General features: G+C 40.8%; 1 protein-coding gene and 1 long non-coding RNA gene across 6 annotated transcripts in view; one reads left to right on the forward strand and one right to left on the reverse strand.

The window, feature by feature from the left end:
* LOC140534578 (uncharacterized) overlaps positions 1-20,069 on the forward strand; it is a 108,539-nt gene extending 88,470 nt beyond the window's left edge. Inside the window, exon 3 of the long non-coding RNA XR_011977379.1 lies at positions 11,473-20,069. This is a non-coding gene — a long non-coding RNA (uncharacterized lncRNA). The remainder of the gene's footprint in view (positions 1-11,472) is intronic.
* IGF1 (insulin like growth factor 1) overlaps positions 1-24,037 on the reverse strand; it is a 110,639-nt gene that overhangs the window by 25,998 nt on the left and 60,604 nt on the right. For 2 of the 5 annotated variants that reach the window (XM_072655748.1, XM_072655752.1), the window contains exons 3-4: positions 5,023-5,204; positions 2,309-2,357 (exon numbers count right to left, since the gene is read on the reverse strand). In XM_072655748.1, the coding sequence (XP_072511849.1) occupies positions 2,309-2,357; positions 5,023-5,204 (231 nt within the window). Of the gene's footprint in view, positions 1-2,147; positions 2,358-5,022; positions 5,205-24,037 lie in introns of all 5 variants that reach the window. The other 3 variants (XM_072655747.1, XM_072655749.1, XM_072655751.1) reach the window with 3 other exon arrangements.

A 24,037-nucleotide genomic window follows, 5' to 3' on the forward strand; every position in this document is an offset into this window, starting at 1 on the left:
AGAATCATAGCTTTAAAGTTGGAAAGAACCAACTCTCTCACCCTATAGATACAGAGACAAAGAGAGAGGCTAAATGATTTAGGATCATGGACCTAGAGCTAAAAGGGCCCTCAGACTCATCTGTTTCAATCCCCTCATTTTACAGGTGAAGAAACTGATGCCCAGAGAGGGCCAGTAACTTGGGGGTCATGGAACTAGAAAGTAGCAGAATACAGGTTCGAACCCAGGTCTTGATTCCAAATCCAGTGTTCTTTTCACTCAAATTTCAAGTGATAACTAAGAGGATTGCCTTGTTGTCATTTACCCAATTCCTTCATCATCCACTCTGAGCTTTGAGTTAACTTTGGCACTATATCAATAGCCAGGGAAGAGAATGGAGGGCAGAAACCAGACACTTTTGGGAATCTTTGGATTGGGAATGAACCAGTCACATTCTATTTGAGGAAGATCCCAAATGGCTTTCTCTAACTGCAGGAACACTTCAAGGCAGTAGCTCCATCCTGTGGTATTAAAATGACCAGAAGAACTGAGGGTTAAGGACTATACTTTGTAATTGCCTGGGTTTCTTCAAAGGTGCATGCATCCTAGGGGCAAGTGAAGAGGGAACTTGAGTGTCTTCTGATTATAAGGTCATCCTTGACTGAACTTCATCTGCTTTGAGAGTTAAAGGATAAAAGATTCTTTTAATGGTGGCTGCAGGGATTAATTGATTTCTTCCAGTTCTTTCATTCACTTCCTTTCCTTGGTCATGCCTGGTCATCTTTGCATCCCTATTCAAGGAATTCTGGGTCTTCAATGAACCACAAAGTCTTGGGAAGAGTGTTTCTGAAGCAGGAGGCCATAGGAGAAGTCTTGGCTTTTTCTTGAAGTAACTTCAAGGTCATCAGGATAGCGGCAGCATTAAGATTTGAACTCAATCCTTGGACTCTAAATTCTCTTCTCATTCTGCCATGCTACTTCCCTGTAATACTGTTGTCTTGGTATTTTGGAGGCTAGGGAGAGGGGTAGGGGCTAGATCTGAGATTTTATTGGTATTAGAAACTCCAGAATGAGGAAATTCCTTCTACCAATGCAGGTTATCACTGCCTCTGCAAGTTATAGTCTTAAAGAGTTGACTAGAACATTGAGAAATTATGTGGCTTTTCCAGGGTTACTCAGACAGTATGTGTCAAAGACAGGATTTGCACTCACATCTTTCTGATTCCAAGTCAACTTTCTATCTACTGTGCCATGTTACCTCTCAGTTTTATTTTCGAACTTATAAGTAAGCCGTGATATAAACTTCCCATTGCTAGGAGCTTCGACTATACTCTTTAGAGCAGATACAACTTAGAACTGTCTCTCTGTCTCTGTCTCTGTCTCTGTCTCTCTGTCCTTCATGGAGTAAAATCTTCTAGGATTTGAGGCCCAGAATCTCTTATTCTTATGTGTGTGTATGTGTGTGTGTGTGTGTGTGTGTGTGTGTGTGTGTGTGTGTGTGTGTGTGCTATGTAATACAAGGAGATGAGAGCAGAAAGCTCTAGGACATTGCTTCTCTCCTAATTTCACCCCAGTTTAAAGTACAAATGAAGCAGGCTACCTCATTGGTCATTGGACCAAGTCATGCCTCTGACAGGGAGTTGGGCTCTTGAAAGTTTTCCAATCTTCAGATTCCGTAATTCTCTAAACTGTTCCCATTGCCCTCTGGAGGAGTTTGACCCTCAATAGGATTGGGAAATGAACCATGTGGGGAAAGGGACCTGTGAGTGTTCATAGATGGTTCTGTTCAAATGCTTGCTAATTTTTAACTCAGCCTTTGAGTGCACGTCATCATGGAAGCAAACTTGCTAATGCAGAACTTTGGAAGTGTTCCGAAAAAGGACTTTAAAAAACCCCTCCTAGCTCCTTTCCTTCTTAAGCCATTACTACAGCTGTGCTTCACCTGTCTAGTTTTTCTATCTCTAGGCTTTTTCCTTCTTGTATCTGCCTTTGGACTTGCTTTGACATATTCCCCTTCTCTCCAAATACTTGGTTTTTTCCATGTCTTGTCCTACCCAAGGTTTCCTTTTTTCTCATTTCATTACATATGCCATCTATTGCCATAACACTTGTCTTCTTTTTTCTCTACAATGTTTCCTGATTTTCTGTTTCTTTCTCATAGTCCTTGCCTCTGTCTGTTTATTCCTTCTCTCCATTTTCCTGTTTTTTCCTCTGCGTTCAGTCTTTCTATCTCCAGTCTCCCTCCTCTGCTTTTTCTTCTTTCCTCTGCTCTGTTTTCTCTCTTCTCTTCCCTTATTCTGCTCCCCTCCTGGGTGTTTCTCTGGCCCACCTTTCCTCCTCTCAGCCTTCGTTCTCTTGTTGCTGGATGGGGGCTGATACTGCAAATATCACAAAAATAATTTCATTCAGAACAGATGGTTCCTGTGGTGTTCTCGATGATAGTGCTTCTGGGCCAGCCTATGGTCACTGAGATTCATAACTTGGGAGACTGAGTCTAGGGAACTGTGTTTTGTAATTGCCTGTGGTCCCAACACAGGTAAGCAAAAGCAAAAAACATTTTTCCTGTCTACCCCTTTAACCTCTAATTCAGCACCTGGATTTTGGAGCTCATGATCCTGAGACAACTGTGACCCCCATCAGAATGTATTCAGTTTGATTCTCTTATTTATGTTGTAAAGCATCGGGTCAACTGAGATAAGAAGGGAAAGGAAATAGATCTCCCTTATCCTCCCTCATTTCTGAAAAATTCACAGTCGTGTTCATATAGTGAGCATTGCTTGATCACTTGATCCCAGGTTCATTCAGGAACCAGTAGAAGGTATATGAGACCTTCCCTCTGCGCAGCTGGACGAGACACTTACACAAGAGGAGAGGGAAAGGGATTCAATTTAGAATCCACTTGGGTAACCTTGAATTCCTAACTCTCTCTTTGGGCTTTGAATGCTGGGAGCTTTACATACTGATGGTGGCCAAGGACCAGTCACATGGGTCACAGTGATCTATACCTATGCTCAGTTTAGGCTTCTGCAGAATGATACCATCAATTAAAACACATGTTGGCTATTTTTTAAAAACAAGAAATCTTGAGGAGATCAAAAAGAGATCTTTTTGCTTCAGTTTCTCTCCTTTCTTTCTCTTCTTCCTCATTCTCAACTCTTTCCCTGAAACCCACTATCTCTCCCTCTTACCCTTCCACATATCTTAACCCAAAAGATGAGGTAATTTAAATCATATCACACTGTTTTCATTCCAGAAACAAGTCTTCTAAGACTTGCTTATGGCCCATATCCTAGAAAGAAAATCCTTCCATGGTTCTATCATGGTAGGCATTTCCTTTAAGCAAAGCAGAAATTTTGATTTGGCATCTCTCTATGAGAGACAAGGTGGCAGAACAGGTAGAGTGCTGACCTTGGAGCCAGGAAGACCTGGGTTCAAGTCATGCCCCTAACATATACATACACACACACTTACATATATATGTATGTATGTATGTATGTATAGACTGTGTGATCCCAGTCAAGTCACTTAGCCTCTAGGCCAGTGTTGTCAAATTCAAACACAAACAGGGCCACTAAATCATACATAAAGATGTCTCTGGGCTGCATATTGACTTAGAAAACCACATATTAACATTATCTATGTTCTATTGTATTTTTGCTTATTTTTATTAAATATTTCCCAGTTGCATTTTAATCTAGTTCCTGCCAGTCTGGAGTCCTGGGGGTAAGCCAACTTCAGGTTTCACAGCTCTGCTTTAGGAAACTCTCTACCACTGTAATTTGCAGAGGAGGTGCTGACTTGGATGGGTAGAGAAACTTTCCTCACCTGGGAGTTCCCTGGGCAAATGAAACTACAGGTCCAATCCCTACTCCTATGACCTATTTCATTATGAACTCAGAGAATTCTTCTTCTAGAATGGTTTGTCTTTCTAGATCAGAATGCTCATGACCTCTAATAATAGTCCTTTGATGGTTAGCATGGGTTTGAAGTTAAAATCATGGAAAAAAATGATTAAAATAGGGATATCATTACCTAGTGCATAGTAGGTTAATAATAATAACAATTAATTTTAATAGGAGGGTAAGATACTTGTCAAACCATTTTCTTTTCTTATTTGGAGGCAATCAAGGTTAAATGACTGGCCCAAAGTCACACAGCTAGTAATTGTGTCTGGATTTGAACTCAGGTCCTCCTGATTCCAGGACTAGTAGTGCTTTATTCACTGTAACATCTAGTTGTTTCTAAATCATTCTCTATAATTAATATTGGTTAATTAATGATTATTATAATTTTTAAAAGGTACATGACTTTAAAAAGTTGTACTGAGTACACAGTCAATTAATGATTAACTAATGTTATTAATTAATAATACTTTTCCTGGGGGGGATAAAATACCAGTTTAACCATTTTCCTTAATTAATAATGATTAGTTAACGATTGCCATGTTTTTAAAAAAGATACATGATTTAAAAGTATCTAGCACACAGTTAGTAATTAGTTAATAATAATTTTCTTGGGGATAAAACACTTGTTTAACAATTTTCCATATTTAATAATGATTGACTAATGATTGCAATACTTTTAAAAAAGATACATTTTTCAAAGATACCTGGCACACATTTAATGACTAATATTATTAATTAATAATAATTATTTTCTTAGAAGAAATAAGATATTTCATCTATTTAATTAATCATTGTAATGATTTAATTAACATTATTAATGAATGCTTGTTATTTTCCTAGAGGAGATAAAGTGCTCAGTTTACTATGCTTTAGAATTACAAATTAATGATTACAATGATTGTAAAAAGTACATGATTAAGAAGACATGTCTGGCACCTAGTAGATGCTTTAAAAATTGGGGACAAGGTAGAAAAATCAAGCCTAAATCTAACAGGACTGACAATCAGCTGAGGAATTAAGGGCCTCTGATGAGGTGGGGGCAAGGGGAATATTTCTGAAATATTCTGCTAGGTATGACATGGTACCCTTGACTGAAGTGAGCCTGTAAAGGCTGCATGTTCCTCTCATCCTAACCTACCTTTTGGGCTTTGGGCATATCGGTGTGGCGTTGGGCACGCACCGAGCGAGCTGACTTGGCTGGCTTAATTGGCGCACAGTACATCTCTAGCCGCCTCAGATCACAGCTCCGGAAGCAGCATTCATCCACGATCCCTGTGTGGTGTAAACGCCGACTGCTAGAGCCATACCCAGTAGGCTTGCCTGGATAAGATAAAGAAGAGAATGGTGTAGCCTTAGAATAGAACCCATTTCTGCTTACGTTAAAAAAATTATAACAATGAACATTTCTATAGCATCTTAAAGTTTACAAAGCATCTTACCTGCAGTATCTCATTTTACCCTCACAACAGCCCTGCCAGATCAGTGCTATTGTTATCCCCATTTTACAGATGGGAAAACTGAGGCTGAAGGGGTGAAATGACTTGCCAAGAGTCATACCACTAGTAAGTGTCTGAGGGAGGAATGAAAGTCACTACAGCATTTTCTGCCTTAATTCCTAATTTCTATTGTTACATATTTAGTTTAGCTCAAAAGAGCAGTTATTCTACATTTAAATTAGGAAATGAGAATTTTGGTCTATTTATCTGTTAATTCATTAATTCATTCAGCAAACATTGACTGGATACAGTCTTATGATGGGTGTCAAGGTGGAGCTGTCCAAAATCCATTATGCATCATCCTCATCAGGAAGTCATGAGATCCTTTAAAAAAAAAAGTGATGATCTATGATTTTGTAGATGTAGTAGCTCCCAGGGTGGAAACTCTCTTCACTGATACAGATTGTCAACTTCTCTGTTTTAGAGATTTGTTGAGAAATTCAGGGACTTGCTTACAGTCATGTAGCTATTAAGTGTCAGAGGCAGGATCATAAAGAGGGCTTCCTTCTATACATTATACTAGAAAGAATACTAGCTTTCTAATCAAAGGACCTGCTTTCAAATCCCACCATGGGCACTTGCTACTGGTATCAATTTGGAGAAGTTACTTAAATTCTCTAGGCTTTAGTCTTTTCTAACTTTTAGAGGTCATCTAGTCCAACCTATCTAATTCCAGAGCTGTGATCCCCTATTTATTACTCACTGCTGCCTTGAACTTGTGATAGGTTCCCCCACCCTAGGGAAGTTGAGATTAGTTAAGCCCTTCCCCCATATTTACACCCAGTTTGTCCCTTTCTCTCAGTTCCCATCACCACCTGCCCCTTTGCCCAGATGACTGGTTGTCTCCAACAACTCCAGAACCAACATATTTTCCATAGTTAAGATGGTGGACAAGACAGGTTGGCTGTGTGGCTCAGGACAGTTAAGCAATTGTAACAGCATGACTGTGTTTGTGGCATCCCTGGCACAGTGATACTGCTTTCTTTCTGAGAGCAAATCTGGGAGGTGGCCCCCACTCTGATGTCGGGGAGAGGCACGGCAGCTGGCCCTCCTTTCTGTCTCCGTGGTTTTCTTTGCTGGTGTTAGATCCACTCTGTCTCGTTGCTTTAGCAGGCGACTTTACCCTCAGCTGAGAATCAACTGGCCCCCTGAGCTCTGTAAACAATGTTTTTGTTTTGTTTTGTTTTATAATCTTTTCCAGAGACTGTAAATTGGTGGAGAGAGGAAAACAAGCTCACATGGTCCTCAGTAATTCACAGAGGACATCCATAGGCTTTTTTTTCTTTGCTAACTTACTGGACATTTCAGGAGGCCAAAGGAGTAAGGCCACCAAGAATAGAAGCCAAACTCTGGTTTCCTTTCAGAAAAGATGAAAACGTGGAGGAGAATACAGGAAGTTTTTCTCTCCCACTGCCCTAGAATGCATAAAGGGCAATAGTTGCTGGGGACTGGAGGGCTAGGGAAATAAACACTCTTTACAAGATGTGACAAGGAGTTTGTTTGATCAAGAGAGACCTGACAATACAGGGTGGGACCCAGAAGCTTTCTAGCTTGGCCACTGCTATGGAAGCATTTTCTTCAGGATCATAGATTTAGTCCTAGAAGTGATATTAATTAACACCTATCTAACCCACTCCCTTCATCTTTCATCTGGGGAAATCAAGGCCCAAAGAATGGCAGTGACATGTAGCAGAATGGGGCACGGGGAGTGACATGGAGTCCATGTGCCACTGGCTTGGTGCTTTTTTTTTTCAGACCTGGCATATATGTCTGAACTTCCAGTAAGAGAAATTGCCAACTCTCATCTGTGGTCAGTATCTCTTCCTAATGGTATTATCAATCTTTTATAACTGAGGACACAGAAACTGAAGAAAGTTGTGACAAGATTTGGTGATGGGACAACATAAAGCTTGGTCCCTTGGACATATGCGTCCGTGATCTGTAGGTTGGGAGGGGATGTGTATGATGACTTTGAATTTCTTCTAATTTAATGAGTTTGGAGACTCCACTGGTTTCGACTCCAGATCTAATTTGTACTGTTTGCATTGAAAACTCACTATAAACTTCTCAGTGGTTGGTAGGGAGTCATTGAGATGGAAGGTCTGCATTCCACATTTGGGTTTCCAGCATCATCTCTTTTCACCCCTCCAGGGCTTACACAAGGAGACTTGTTACTGTAGGCTAAAACAGGAAACCCAATGCAAAGGCTGAGGAACAAAATGCTGAAGCTTCTGCCTTAAAAGAAACTGGTTTCTCAAATGGCCCTTAAATCTAAGCCTCTGCAGTTAATGACTGATTTTCAGAAGAGATGATCCTAGTTGTATCTGGTTTTAAAAGACCCCTTTCTATCCTTCATGCTGGTAACATTGCTGTTATCTCTATTATTAGGCATAACATTGACAAGAGTACCTTTGTAGGGCATTTTCTCCAGTGTTATCACTTAAAACCAACCGTTAGAGCATTTCTCATTTCTATACTTAGCCATGATAGCAAGTTAACATTTGTATAGCACTCTGTGTTCCAGACACTGTGATAAATAAGTTCTTTACAATTATTATCTCACTTGATCCTCACAACAACCCTGGGCGGTAGGGGCTATTAAAATTCTCATTTTACAGATGAGGAAACTGAGGCAAACAGAGGTGAAGTGACTTGCTCTCAGCTAATAAGTGTCTGAGACTGCATTTGAACTCAGGTCTTCTTGACTTCTGGCCCAGTGCTTTATCCATTGCATCAGCTTGCTGCCTAGTCACAAGAGGCAATAAATATGTTATGGTGGATAGAGAGATGACCTTAGAGCCAGGAAGAACTAAGTTCAAGTCCCACCTCTGGCCCATACTGACCTCTGCCTGGCAAGTTACTTACCCTCAGTGACTGAGAGGGTGCCAGATTGCATCAGGAGAGGTAGCTTCTTCCCCTAGCAGTTGTCTTTCAATGAAATCAGAGGCTCCTTACTTAGCCAAATTACCCAGCTTCCTCAGACCACTGCCATCATTGTGGGTGTCAGGATAGTTAGGAAAAGAAATATGCACCTGGTGACTGGAGCTGTCCAAAGGGGACATGAGCTTCTTTGGGAGGGAGGGGCTTCCTCTGGATTGGATCTCTTGGAGCTAGGCTGCATGATGAAACTTAATACATAGAATTTCCCCTCCCCACATTCTGTGGTCCTGCTAGACTGACCTTGCTGACCCTCACACAACACTTCATCTATCATCTCTGTTGCTTTGTACTGGTTGTCCCTGATGCCTGAAATACACTCCCTCCTCATCTGTGCCTCTTTGATTCTTTTGTTTCTTTCATAATTCAGCTAGCTCTACCCTTGCATTCTACACAGAACCCTTCCCAGCATGATTATTCCTCTAGATGCTAGTGCCCTCCCATCTCAGGCTGTCCTCCATCTACTCTGAACATACTCATTTAGGTTTGTGTTGTTTCCCTCATTAGACTGTAGACTTCTTAAAGGCAGGGACTATTTTCTCGTTTTCTTTGTATCCCTAGTGCTGAGCACATGGTAACTGCTTACTAAATGCCTCTTCATTGAAAAAATAAGCCTTTCCTGATTCCCCAATTGCTGGTGCTTCTCTTCTTTGTAGACCCCTGCAAATTACCTGGCTTTTATTCTGTGTATATTTATATGTGTGGGCAGCTAGGTGATGCAGTGGATAGAGCACCAGTGTAGGAGTCAGAAGGCCTGAGTTCAAATCTCACTTCAGACACTTGACACTCACTAGCTATGTGACCTTGGGCAAGTCACTTAACCCTAATTGCCTCATCCTGGGTCATCTTCAGTCATCCTGATGAATATCTGGTCATTGGATTCAGATGGCTCTGGAGAAGAAGTGAGGCTGGTGATCTGCACAGCCCTCCCTCACTCAAAACAAAGTCAAGTGCAAGTCATGTCATCATTTCTCTGATGGCATGATCATCTTTGGCAACAAAGGACAAACACACACACACACTTATACATGTTGTCTCAAAAGTCTTTATAAGCTATTAAAGTTTAAAAGCTTTCCGAGGCTATTGAAACCCTAAAGAGTTCTCCCATAAGAACCCCTATATGTACATTTTATAGTACCCCAAAAGAATGTAAGGTACTTGAGGGAAGGGACTATTTCATTTTGTCTTGGTCTATTGCCAGTGTCTAGGGTATTACTTGGCATGAAGGAGGCACTTCATAAAACCTTGCGGATTGATCAATAGATGATAGAAGGGATTTGTTTTCATCTAGAGAGTGGACTAGTTGCTCACTGAGATTCCCTCCAATTCTGAATATCCATCCTAATGATGGTGAAGATGAAGAGAACTATGTTTAGAATGACAGGATCTAGGTTTCAGTTCCATCTATACAATGCAGTGCCTGGGGAATCATGGTTTGCTTTCCTAGACCTCATTTTCCTTATTTGTAAAATGAAGGGGTTGCTCTATATGGCCCCCGAGGTCTCTTCTACCTCTAGTTCTGAGACGGAGATCCTTCTTAGAAGTGCAGTGTTAGTCAGTCTGAGCTGATTGAATATATACACAGCCATGGCATGAAAGAGCAGCAGGTCTCTCTTCCTTGGATCTACTTCACATCATTGCTCTTGTTAGTGACTAAAGTAACACAATAGGACTGAGAAGGGAGGGCATGGCCCCTCCATTTGGCACCACTGAAGAACTCTGACTTGGGTTGAGAAATTTTATGAGACAATTCTGTGGAATCCCTGCCCACAGATAGTGGGATGGGGTTTTTCCTTGTCGGCAGTTAGGGGGTCCTCAATAGGGGCTTAAGGGAAGGATTCTTTGGGGGAAAGTGATCACAGTCATGTCTATTGATTTGTTCTTTCATTCCTTCCTTCAATCAAAAAGCATTAATGAAGTACATACTAATTTAATGTGGCAGACTCTGTGCTAAGTGCTGAGACTACAAAGAAAAAGCAAAACCCGGTATTGTCCTCAAAGAACTTATAGTCTAATGAGGCAAGGAGATACTATGTATATATACGTATATACAAGTGGTCTTCCCTCTGGAGTGTGCTCTTTCTGACTCTATGCTGACTCTTCTTAGCTTTGACATCCTGGTAGACTCCATATTCCTGGGCTCAATTTAGTGCCTTGGATTTAGCTGCCCCATGAATTCTGATGAGACCTGGCACAATATTACTTTCTCAGATCATCATCTGGACCATACCCTCTTTCCTGGAGTGGATTCTTTCCCTGGTGCCATGTTGATCGTCTCTTGATTTACAGTACTTCTGGTTTCTGCCCCCTTCCTAGGGGTAGTGGTTTAGCAAATATCATAATGTGGGTTTTGAAAATAATGTGCTACAATTGTGCAGAAAATAAGATGTTCTCAAATGATTCTCCTCTTTGCCTCTCTTCCTGTCTTCTCCTGTCCTCTCCTCTTCTGTCCTCTCCTCTCCTGTCCTCTCCTGTCCTCTCCTGTCCTCTTCTGTCCTCTCCTCTCCTCTCCTCTTTTTCTTTTCTCTCCTCCTTTGTCTTCTCCTGTCCACTCCAGATAAAATGCTTTTTTTGTGTGTGTAATGATAATTTCCCCCAGGAAACTAACCATACCAATGTATGCAAAAAAGTTAAAACTTGAATGTTAACGAATTTCAATTTCATTGCTCCTTTGATCATCTGTGTAAAACATGAAATTAATTGCATTGTTGGCTTCTTAGCTTACAGGTATTGGTGTTCACAGCATTTTAGTTTTAGTCTATAGACATACTGGCAGAAAGGGGGCATGGTATAATGGATAGAGTGCTTGTCTTGTCATCCGGAAGACCTTGATTCAAATTCCTGATCAGCTCGTTATTTGTGTAACTTTGAGCAAGTCACTTAACCTCTGTATGCTTCCATTTCCTATTGTAAAATGAGGAAGTTGGACCAGATGACCCATGAGGTTTCTTCCAGCTCTAAATCAACAATTCTGGGAAGCACGAGACGTGAAAATCTCCTGTGATGGCAAGAGTTCCCAGTCAGAATTTCCCCATACTGACCAAATCAAAGCTCCCTTCTAGACTTTGTGCATGCATACACAGAATGGCAAACAGTTGGTTCAAACTCATCAGAAGTTGCCCTCTAATCTCATTCCTAAATGCTTCTATCTTTAGGCTAAAATCAAAGGAAGCGAAGAAAACTGCACATTCCACCAAGCTCAGAATACATGTCTCTCACCAGTCAGCAAGCACCAATAACACCGAGTTCAGCAGTGATGATTGGGTGTACAAATGGATGTTCCCCATTCCCATTTTCTGCAGTGTCACATTTTATCTAATATGTTCTTAATTTGGGGGCCATATAGCAAGCCCTCCCCTTCTCTCCATTTTCTTCATCTATCAAGGTAATTTGAATAAATTATTTTAAAACTTTTGAAATTTCTCTGCTCCTTTTCTACTCTCTCTTCTCTATTATTTCACTACCAGCAATAATTTTTAGGACAAAAGGAAGAAAAACTCCACTAGTTTTTAGTGAAGGATCATAACAAAAACAGGCTTAAGTTATTCTTGATCATTGGCCTCATGTTTAAGTGTATGTGGTCTGAGAGTACAGCCAACACAGAGGGACTTGTACTCTTATTTTCAGACTTTTATGAGTGCTGTTTAGTCTTATGTTATCGACATTTCTGAATACATTTCCTCCACACCACCATGGTCAAAAATTGTCATGCAAAACCAACCAACACAAGTGATCACATCAGATGGTGTGTGCTGCATTCCACCCCTAGAGTCCCTCACCTCCTTCCCAATGGAAGGAAGGTAATGGTTCATCATGTGTTCTTTGAGACCACAGTTAGTAATTGGCAGCCTTTTGGAGTCGTTTTCATTGACATTTCTGACAAACTACAAACAAAATACTTAGTATAGGCGACCCTGAGATGTGTTTGTCAAGGAAACAGAACAACATTGCAGATACAAAATGGGAAAGGTGTCCTTGCACAAGTTCACCTTCTTTTACTGCTTTCATATTATCTTATAGAGCACTGGACAGACAAGTTAATGAATAGAAACTACAAAAGGGGTGAAGTATTATGTACTCTTGCTCTCAGAGTAGCTAAGTTACTCCCTCCCCTTTGCCCCCTTCCCCTTTGCTTTCTCATTGGTAAAATAAAGGATTTAAGGTAGAGGATTCCCAAGTTCCTTTTAACAAAATTCAATTTGGCAAACATTTGAGTACCTACCATGGGCAAAGCACAATGCAGGATAATGGGGATATAACTCCACTCATGATAGAGTTATTAAGCTTCTACTAGGTGTAAGGTGGGGCAGCTAAGTGGTCCAGTGGCTAGAGCATTGTGTTTGGAGTCACAAAGATCTGAGGTCAAATTCAATCTCAGAAACTTCTTAGCTGTGTGACCTTGGGCAAATCACATAATCTCTTTTTGCCCCTGGAGAAGGAAATGGCAAGCTACTCCTGTATCTCCGCCAAGAAAAACTCATGGACAAAGGTCCACAGGTTCAAGAAGAGCCAGACATGACTGAAATGATGGAACAGCGTGTAAGGCACTATGCTGTGTTCAAGAAGGAATTGATTAAAGGTGTAATTGTGATAATGCAGAGCTATGGTCCTGGGGCCCCTGGATGTCACTTTCAGGGGGTCCACAGGATCAAAACTTATTTTCATAATAATACCAAGACATTTCAATTTCTAATAAATTAAGTTTTGATGGAGACAACTCACATAAAGAAATTCTCTTTTTAAGGATCCTCAATAATTTTTAACCATATAATGGGATCCTAACACAAACATTTTGAGAATTGTAGCTCTAGGAAACACCAGATGATCATGATCCTGTGACCAAGCCAGATCAGCACCTTCTCAGCACCTTAGAGTCACAAAAGGAGCCCATGGTACTGAAAAGTTATATGACTTAGCCAGAGTCACACAGCCTGCATTTCATCAAGGCATACTTTATACCTAGGACTTTATGGATCCCAGACCAACTCTCTAACCACTATGCAATGCTGCCTCTCTGTTAATTGGTAGAGATACAAGGACAAAAATAATGAAATAACCCCTGCTTTTAAGAAACTTATATTTTCCTGGAGGGAAAACAACATGCACACTGATAAGAAAATAAGAAGTCTAGAGATAACAATACAAATTCATTTCCAGGGAGAGAGATCTCTGGCCACTGGGGTGAATCTACAAAGGCCTAATTTTCATGCTACTAGAGTTGTGATTTGAGGGAAGCTTGGGATTCTTCAAAGGGGAGGGAGAGATGAAGAAGACAGCTCATTCAAGACCCAACAGAGAGCTTGTACAAAGTCGCAGAGGTGGGAAGATTTTGTATGACAGACACATTATAGAAAACTCAAAATGTTGGCCTGAGGAGTCTGAGCATTTGGAGAGTTCCTCGTGTGACCCTGTGTGTATTAAGACACACTCTATGGAAACAAGAACCAAAGAGCCAAACATCCCTTCACAATGGAAGCATATCATCCTTTACTAGTTTGGTCTTAAATACTGATTATTTCTGCTTGTTGGGGGCAGTGCATTGCATGGAGAATGCCTGTGATTGCCCTTTCCAGTCATGGTGACATCAATCCAAAAGTTCCATTCTCTTGCCATGTTGGGATGAGACACAGTGTTGTTCAGGTGTATAGATTTGAAATTAAGGCATCTCAGTTCACAGTCCAGCTCTTTTTGCGAGCTGAGCAAAACACTTAGCTTCTCTGGGCCTCAGTTTGCTTATCTGTAAAATGGATGGAGATAAACTCTAATCTCTGAGATCTAATTCTCTAATTCTTTCATTCTATTATCCTTTTCTGAACCTTATTTTCCTCATATAAAATATGAGGAGGTTGGACTGGATGATCTCAAGGGTCCCTTCCAATTTAAATCTAGGATCCTATGAACAAAGTCCCTGTAATTACTTACATTTGTGGAGGCAATCACATTAACTATTCATAGAATCCCTCTTACTGGTGTTTATTGATGTCCTTAGGATTCTTTCTTTTCCTTCCTTCCTTCCTTCCTTCCTTCCTTCCTTCCTTCCTTCCTTCCTTCCTTCCTTCCTTCCTTCCTTCCTTCCTTCCTTCTCTCTAGGGATCTTCTAACATATAAACCAAGGATTATTTAGTAGGATACCTGATCACCACTTTAATTCATGAACACCCCATGAGCAGACATAGCATTTAGTCAGAGAGCACAGCTCTTTTCATGAGTGTTGGCCAACGTACAGAATTCCAATGGTTAAACAGCTGGCTTCTATAATAATAGCACTTCCCTTTAAATAATTCATGGCCAGTGAAGTAATTCAATACTCTTCAGAGCTAACTCACTAGTTACAAGAATGGGAGGCAGAATTGTGGCATCATCAAACCCACAATAATTAGCTGACTTTCCTCATTCTGTCCAGGTCCATCATCAGCAAACCATTCTTCTCTGGCCTGGAGCAAGGAGGGATATGGAGATCTCACCTGTGTCGATCACTAACAAAGCAATCTTGGTTGACCAAGGACATCTTTACTAAGATGCTGTGTAAGCTATAGATAGATTTAGATTTCAGCCATATTGATGAAAGTATAGTTGGGACATAGGGTTTTGAGTTAAAATTCCTTTGAAATTCGCTCTACTCAACTGGATGGCCTTTCCTTAAAAAAAATCAGAGCAATGGAAAGTAACTCTTTGACAAGTCATGTATGATGAGTTTCCTCATCTGTAAAAGAGAATATTGGACTAGACCACCTCTAAGTTCCCTTCCAGCTCCAGACTTATGATCCTATGATCTCATGGCATGGATTCAGACTTGTAGAGCAATGGATTTGGAATAAGATGCCATGGGACCAAGCATTATCTCTGCCACTTACTGCCTGTTGGACTGGGGGTTAGTCACCTGTCTCCTTGAATTTTCACTTTGTCTATATGAAAGGATGCATCAAACATATGCTACTGACTTTTAAGCATTGTTGGAAGAAAGTGTTTTGTAAATATGACCTGTTGTAGTGATAATATGCCTTTAACATTTGGAGTTTTGGAAAGATGAAGAATTGGCTCAAATTTATAAACTTCTAAATGATAATTTTAAAAATCCATGCCCATTAATAGTTCCCAAATGGGGATAAATTCTGTCTGAACCTCCATGCTTTAAACTAAACATCTTAGAAAACAAGACAAAAAAGTCAGATCTGTACACTAGACTTTGGGGAGAAATTGCCAAGAAATTCTTAATGACCAGTATCAATGGAGGTGATCAATGATACTCTCTTTGTGTAGCTCAAGGCTTTGTTCTTGGCCCTATGCCGTTCAACCTTTTCATCAGTGTCTTGGATGGAGGCGTAGGTTCAATTTGTAGATAGAGCAATGCTGGGGAAAATAACAAGTGCATTGGATGCCAGAGTAAGTATCCAAAAATATCTCAACAGACTTGAATGGTCACATCTATTGAGATGAACTTTAATAAGAGATAGTTCTTTGAGCTGGGAGAGGAGAAAGGCAGTGATGCAAGGAGAATTTTAGGTGATGTAAAAAATAAAACATTTAGTATTGCAAAAAGGTGATTTTAATAGGATTCAATGGCCCTATACTTTGAGTTAAAATGATCAACTCTGATCTTTCTCCTTGATCTCTGTCTCCCTTCCTTCTGTCTCTTTCTCTCCTCCTTTTTCTCCCTCCTTTCTCTCCCTCTCTCTCCTTCTTCCTTCCTTACCACCTTTCTTCCATTCCTCTCTCATTCTCCTCTCTATTTCTGTCTGTCTCTCTCCCCATTAGCCCCATCCTCCCATCTTCTAAACTGAAAAGTGAAAGACCTCACTGTTTTCTAAGAACTGAGAGTCCTGAACTCAACTAAGGGCATTGTGATTTGGTTCCTGAAAATCTATCAACTTTAGATATTGATTTAACCCTTGGCCCATGTTAATTTTTAATTGGAGAGAATATTTACCAAGGCAGCAGTATCTCTTAATTGGACGAGGATATATTTTCCCTCCTCGGAATCAACACTCTCTCACCCAGCTGCTGAACCTTCAGATCCACAGAGCAGTTACTCCTGTTTCCCAATCAGGTCAAAGCTGAGTTTCTGTCTTGTAGAATTTTAAACGACTGGATCAGAGAATCACGGAGCTGGAAGGGACCTCAGAGGGTCTAATCCCTACCTGACTAAGAATCCTCTCTAAAATATTGCCAGTAGCACTTCCATAGACTCTGCCAAAAGCTTTCAGTGAAGGAGAACACACCACCTTCTGAAATAACCTATTCCATTTTTGGATGGCTCAAATTGTTAGACAGTTTTCCCTTTCATGGACCCTGTTTCCTCGCATCTTCCACCCATTCCTTCTAGTTCTTGCCTCCTACAGCCAACCAGAACAAATTTACTCCCTCTTCCATTAAAGAGCCCTTCAAAGACTCAAGAATAATGAACACCATCTCCTCTAAATCTCCTTGCCAGGCTCAACACTACTTATTTCTTTCACGCAATCCTTGTATGGCATCATCCAGTTCTGTCTTGTGCCATTGACTAAAGCCCCCTATCTCCGACAGGGCACACAGGATCCATATAAGGGAATGATGACTAGCCTTGAAGTATGTGTTATCACAGCTGAGCTGTGGGGCTGGCACAAGGAAGCTGGGGACAGTAGCCCCTGGGGCTTTCTCTCTGTCTTCAGACAGAAAAAAAAGGCATGGGCAGTACCTCTGAGTTGGTGTTTTAAATTCATTCTGCTTCCACCACTGGTTTTCCACAGATGAGGAAAAGCAAGAGCCAGGCAAGACCTTTTGCAGTGAAATTGTAGTATCCACTGGTGTTCCTGTGTGGCTTTCTCTGTACATATGTTTGTCTTCCTCTGTCTTATATATATCCCTTGGCAAACCATGCCGTAAACTGCCTGAGGTCTTGGGCACACTTCCCAAACCTTCCCTCTCCCCTTGGGTATGTCTTTGTTAGAGGTCAAGGAATTCTGAAATCAGGTTGGGGGACCACTCCCTAAACCCTTTCTTGATCTCTTGGGTATGTCTTTATTATGGGACAAGGGATTTTTCCATCAGAAATTGGGGGACTACTCCCTAAACCCTGCCCTGTTCTCTTAGAGATGAAGGGACTCTGCAACCAAATTGCTGAGACCCTCACAGAATGTCAAGGCTGGACAGACTCAATTCAAATCAGCAAACATTTACTCAGCCTCGATTATGTACTAGGCATCTTGTCACAGCATGACTCTGCAGAATTGATCCTCACTGGGTTGCCATTGACTTAACACCTCACTTCTCTTGGGAGGGCCTGCCTCAGTCAAGTGTGGTGGAAGACTCCTCCTGCCTATGTTTCCAAAGCCTGTGGCAATGGTGCAGAGAGCAAGGCCTTCGGCCGGATTAACTGGGGCTTCTGGAGCGGAAATAATCATTTTAGGATCCTTTGGAGAAACAGGCTAACAAAAAGAGTGGGAGGTAACGTGATGTATTGCTTTAGACCAATACAATGCCCTGGAGGGCGAGAACCTTGCCAGGACAGCACAATTTACAAGCCTAGGTCAGATTCCAGGGCTTGAAAGAGATAGATACTGCCAACAAAATTATACTTTGGCAACAGAAATGCTTTGCTGGACAGAAATTCAGTTCTAAGAGGATGGCTTGGTTTATCAAGGTCTGAGATAAGATAATTAGATGCCAAGAGATCATTGTTACATTTTAATTCTCCCGGTAGAGCATAAGGTAGCTACTAAAAAATAAAAATAAATCCCCCTCTACTCTAGAATACACTGTGAAGATTTACTTGGTTAAACAGAACACAGTATCTTTGTTATAGATGTAAACTGGATGACACTGATTCGCTAATTATTCCGGACTAAGTTTGAATCAGAGGTGATGTGACATGGATGGTAGAAAACCAGACCCGGAATAATGAAGACCTGAGTTCAAGTTCTGACACATATTATGTAGGTGATCACAGCATTTATTAAGTGTTCACTTTGTGCCAGACACCTGTGTTCAGTGCTAGAGATTCAGAGAAAAAGCAAAACAGCCCTTGCCTTCAAGGAATTTATATTTTAATGAAGGAAACAATACACAAATGACTAGGTCTATACTGAGTAGGGCAAAGGTGACCTTGGTAAATTACAGACATATTGCTGAGATCCTTAGTGAAGGGAGTTTCCACCCTGAGAGTTCCAATTCTAGTTAAATCACAGGTGTTCTTCATCCCTCCCAATTGAACTCAATTAATTCTAATGACTTCCCTTGGCTAACTGTTTTTCTGTCCCCTATATAACTTGATTTTTAGATATTTGTTAGCATGTTGTCTCCTGCATTAGATGTAATATAAGCCCATAGAGGGTAGGGACTCTTTCTATATCCCAGTGCTTAGCCCAATGGTAGGCGTATAGCGGGCATTTAATAAATGTTCATTGATTGATTGGATTATCTCTGCTTCTTTTTACTTTAACTTTCTCTAAAATTATATACTGGTTAAAATGATTCATTTTATAGTCCTTGAGACATTAGATCTCACTTCCCTCTTTTGGTACAAGGTCAATAGACCCTATTTTGAATGGCACCACACCTGAGACATCTCTTAATCACCCACTCTCCACAAATATACCTCAAGGGCAACTTTGGTGTGGTTGAAAGATATCTCATTTTGGAACTAAAGGAAGAGCATTGGAATTATGACTTGGCCAGTTCGTGACCTTGGGCAAATCACTTTTCTCTGGGCCTCAGTTTCCTCTTCTACAAAATGAGGAAGTTGGCTCAGATGACTGCTACAGTACCATCTGTCTCTAAATCTTATCATCTTTATTCTTTCTTCTCTTGTTTTTTCCTCCCACCCAATGTGGTTTCTTTTCTCTTCCCCTTTTGAATGCTTTCAGAATCTTCTTCCTTTAATTCTGTTGTCACAAGTTATATTGTGAAACCTCCCCTGATCTCCCCAGATGAAAGTGTCGTAGGTCTTCTCAAATTTTCCATTACAAGGAGGCAGAAGAACAAAGTGAAAAGACCAAAGATCTGAGTTCAAATCCTGCTCCCTTAATCAGTATTTGTGTGGCCTTGGGCAAGTTATTAAAACCTCTGTAGGCATCAGTTTTCTCATGTATAAAATGTAGTAGTAGAGAGGGTGAATTCCATGACCTCTCAGTTCTCTTGTAGCTTGAAATCTATGATACCCTTTGTTTGGGATTCTCCTTTGACTTTATCATACCTTGCTTTAAATTCTACTTTTTTCGTGTATAAACCTCATCTCTCCCTACTAGAATGTAAGTCCTTTGTGGGAAAGGATTGGATCATTTGTTTTTAATCTTTGTGTGTCTTAGATGTAGCATGGTACCTTGTATATCCATACGTAATAGATGTAGACATGATCGATTTGTATGCAAGGTACTATGCTATATAGCACACACACACACACACACACACACAGAACTATACTAACTTGGAATTTTTGAGTGTTACCTGGGGAGCACTGGGAGATTAGATGATTTTCCCAAGGTTGCCCAGCCAATAAGCATTAGATGTGGAATTTGAATCCATGCCTTCCTGACACCAAGGTCATTTCATACTACATATCTTTATAAGTAGGAAGTGCTTCATCCATGTCTCTTGCCTTGCAATGTTTGTTGCATTGGGAATACCAGTTCAAAGTTTGTCAATGACTTTCATTATCCTTAATCATACCCACTGTTGATGCTTATGACTAAGGAGGTGATTGGTCATCATTGTAATGAATGCCCTCTTCTTACAATCATAGAACACCTGAATGTCAAGAGTTGGAATTGATCTTAGTAGCCAGGTAGTCTAGTCCTTCATAGGAAAAAGAATTCCTAAAGTGAGATTGATTATACCATTTTCTCCCTTTAACCCATTATAGACAGAGAGAGAGAGTGAGAGAGAGAGAGAGAGAGAGAGAGAGAGAGAGAGAGAGAGAGAGAGAGAGAATGAAGAAGGAGATGTTGAGGAAGCTGGTATCTGAATTTCTCTTATCTCACCTTTGGCAAAAGATAGACTGTGATGAGAACTGGTAAGCTGACTCTGGCTCCAGACTCCAGAGTAGAACCACAGCACCAATATCATCATCTATAATTACACTTGGTATTATTAGTTTACCCTTTCTGCATCTGGGAAGAAAAGCACCAGGGCCTGAACATAAGGCAGTAGTGAATAGGAGGGAACGCCCGTCTTCTGGTGCCACAAAGCAAAGAATGTGCCAAGTGTGTATTAAAACACATTTTCTTTATTTGCAGTTACTCTCAAAAGTCTATCGTTTGCCTGTTCTTTGGGACTTGGCTCCAGCGCAGCCTCTTGGGGCCCCCTCTCCATCTCAGCCTCCTTATCCTCCACTCTGTTGTGTACCTGGAGGCTTTCCCAGGGGTGGGGTAGGACATGGTCAAGAAGGCAGGTGAGGGAGTGATGGCTGCCAGGGACTTTTTTTTCTCATTGGAGAGGGAGAGTGTCTGGAAGCAGGGAACCCAGTGGGCAAGATATCCAGATCCCACACCAACAAGCTCATTTGCCGGGAAGATGAAGAGAAGGCAGATCTTGGCACAACCAGAGCAGAGGAAGTAGCTGGATTTATTGACAGATTGAACATGGGGAGGAAAGGGAAGGGAGGAATCAGAGATAATTATGGTTTTACATAATGTTGATACTGCATTTTGTGCACTTGTTATTGTGTTTTGGTTTTCTGGTTTGGCTGTTCTTTTTCCATCTATCTGTAGTCATGCTACAATTAAAAGTATATTCCTAGGGATGAGGATGATGACCATAGCCCATGTCTAGGGAGCAAAGGGGACAACCTCAAACAACCTGGAAACTCAACAACGAGGAAAGTCTTCTGATGAAAGCAAGAAGTCCCTCTTTTTCACAGATCATTGATTCAGAGGCAGGAGGGACTTAGAGGTCACCTTGACTAAACCCCCTGTTTTGCAGATGAGAACATTGAAGCCCAGATCAATTAAGAGACTTGTCCAGGATGACAGTTGATAGGAGCAAGATAAATGATTGGAGAAGGATGCTAAGATCATAGCTTTAGAGGGGGAAATGACCTCCAGTCTTCTCATTTTACATTGGGGAAACTGAGGCCTAAAGAGATTAAAGGATTTGTCCAAAGATATGCAATTAGGAAGTGACAGGGCCAGGGTATAACTTCAGACCTGTGATTTCAGGTTCTAAGCTCTTTCCTCTACATCAGAGGTATTAGACTGTGGTCTAGTCGGTACATGCATGCGTGCGTGCGTGCGTGCGTGCGTGTGTATGTGTTTGTGTTTGTGTGTGTGTGTGTGTGTGTGTGTGTGTGTGTGTGTGTGTGTGTGGTAGGGAGAGTGACAACATTCTTGAGTGTGGAGGAACTAGATTAAAATATAAGTAGGAAATAGTTCCCAAAACAAAATAAAAATACAACATAACATAGATTACATTAATATGTCATTTTCTAAGTCAATATGCACCTTGAAAGAAAATTTATATTCCTAGTGGCTTCTGTTCCTAATTGAGTTTTATACCACTGCTTTCTACACCATACTCCATAGACACTTCTCAACTTTGATAATTTATTTATGGTGGAAAATGAATGATGGAGGAAAAAATGATGATGATGTAGCCTACTCAAGGTTAGAGTAGGGGCCATCATTTTCCTCCAGGGACACAATGAATCCAACTACGGCCTTTCATCAAATCATCCCTTGCTTATGTTTCCAGTCTCCCCAACTACATCTCTTTCACCATGGATAATGTGCATGCCTGGTTGGCCATTCAGACAATCCTCTACAATCCTTTACTGACAATCAGTAAATGTTCTGCTTCAGGGGCACAGAAGAGATAATACAGGACAAAGTAGAGAGAGAAGAAAGGCAGGCCTAGAATCCAAGGTTAAGTTTAGGTACTCACTGTGATTTATTGAGATGAGGAAGAAAAATTCCTTAAGGAGAGACAGGAAAGAAACTGAAGGAAGGCTATATTTTGAAAGCTTGTCTCTAGAAGGTTTTGAGATAATGATCTACAACTATTTTAGGCAACGTGGAGGGTTGGGAAATGTGTGGAAAAATCCTTTCTATGTCTCTCTTAATTAAGCATCATTCTTCTGGCATCAAAGGTCATAGGATCACAAAATTTTAGAAGCCACCGTAGCAGCTATTCGTATCTGGAAAGGAATCCTCACGGCAATGGTGCTAACAAGAGGCTATCTAGCCTTTGACTGGAGACTTCCATTGAGAAGAGACCCACAACTTCCTGAGGGAATCCATTCCCCCTTTACATATCTCAGATTGTTAGGATGTTTTCCCTACTATTGACCCCAAATTTTGCCTTTCTGTAATTTCTCAGTGCTTTTGGCTCTTCATATTTCTCGATGAATCTCCTTCAAATTCCTCCCTGACTCTTCTATATTTCTTCAACTCTTTTTCATATCACATGGCCTCAAGTCCCTTCACCATGCTAGTTGCTCAGCTAATTAGTGTTCTGAAGGAGCATCCCTAAAATATTGGAAAGTTTCTCTTTTCTGGGGATTTCCCCACACATACATTAAAGTGTTTGATTTTTTTAGCCCTCCATTGACCAAACTTCAGTCTAGTGATTTCCTTATGACAACCTCAATAAGCACAGGGTGAGAATGGGGCCAGATCTCTGGATTCTTCATCCACTGTTTAATTGACCAAATGAGGGAGATTCCTTCATTTTCCTCCAGAAATATAATGAATCCAACTATGGCTTTTCATTGAATGGTCTCTTGCTTATGGTGTCAGGTTCTCCACCCATATCTTTTCTACCAAGAACAACGTGCATGCCTGGTTGGCCAGTCAGATAATTGTCAGCTTATAGTGGTAATCTTTAAATGTTCTGAAGGTGGAGAGAATGTGTTTGTTGAAAGCTAAGATGATTTATTGTTTTGTCTTGCATCGAATGTAGGTGCTTATAGTCAACCGCTGCCTAGCAAGTGCCTAGCACATAGTAGGTTCTTAACAAATGCCTACTGAATGGCTGGATAGAAAAACCTCTAGTGCCTACCAAGAGACTGAATTATAGTAGGTGCTTAACAAATGCTTGTTGAATGGAGGGAAAGAATGAATCCTCAATGCTTAGCATTATTGGCACATAGTAAGTATTTGATGCTTATTGATTGACTGTTGATGGGTGAGGGTATACCACTAAGCTGTGAGGTTTCAGCCTATGCCTCTCCTCATTTTTCTTTAATTTCTAAAATGGGGTCTATGGAGTTTTGGAGTTAAGATTTTTTATCATTTTCCCTAAGGCTGGATTGCTTAGGTGACTGAGAGACTGTGATAAGCTTCCCTTGAACTAGTATACCTGGAATTTCCATCCACTTTTGGATCACAGTAGAAACCCCAGGGTTAGTTGGCAATGTTTGTCACCAATCTCTTTGGCAGACTGCTGGGCCTTTTTTTTTTTTTTTAAGCTGGTTGTTTTTTTCCAGTGGGCTCATTCTTTGAATTGAATACGGATTTAAGAGAGAGGTGTGGTCAGTTGAAACTACTCCCTGAGCTGAATCTAGTTTTCATCCTTATTTCATCTGGGACAAATAGTGTGCCTATATCCTTCAGCTGCTTTTCAATCAACATAGTGAGCTATCCAGAAAGTCTATGACTTCCCCCTTCCCCCTCCCTCAAAAAAAAAAAAAAGCTAAGTTCAATAAGAAAAAAAATCTATTTTTTTTTTTCAAAGCTTAGCTTGTGATGTTGGCTTGGGGATCAACTTATTTTTTTCCCTTCTCACACACTCCAGTGTGTTATGAATGACCAC

The sequence above is a fragment of the Notamacropus eugenii genome, chromosome 3 (genome assembly GCF_028372415.1).
Source record: "Notamacropus eugenii isolate mMacEug1 chromosome 3, mMacEug1.pri_v2, whole genome shotgun sequence".
Classification (NCBI taxonomy): Eukaryota; Metazoa; Chordata; class Mammalia; order Diprotodontia; family Macropodidae; genus Notamacropus; species Notamacropus eugenii.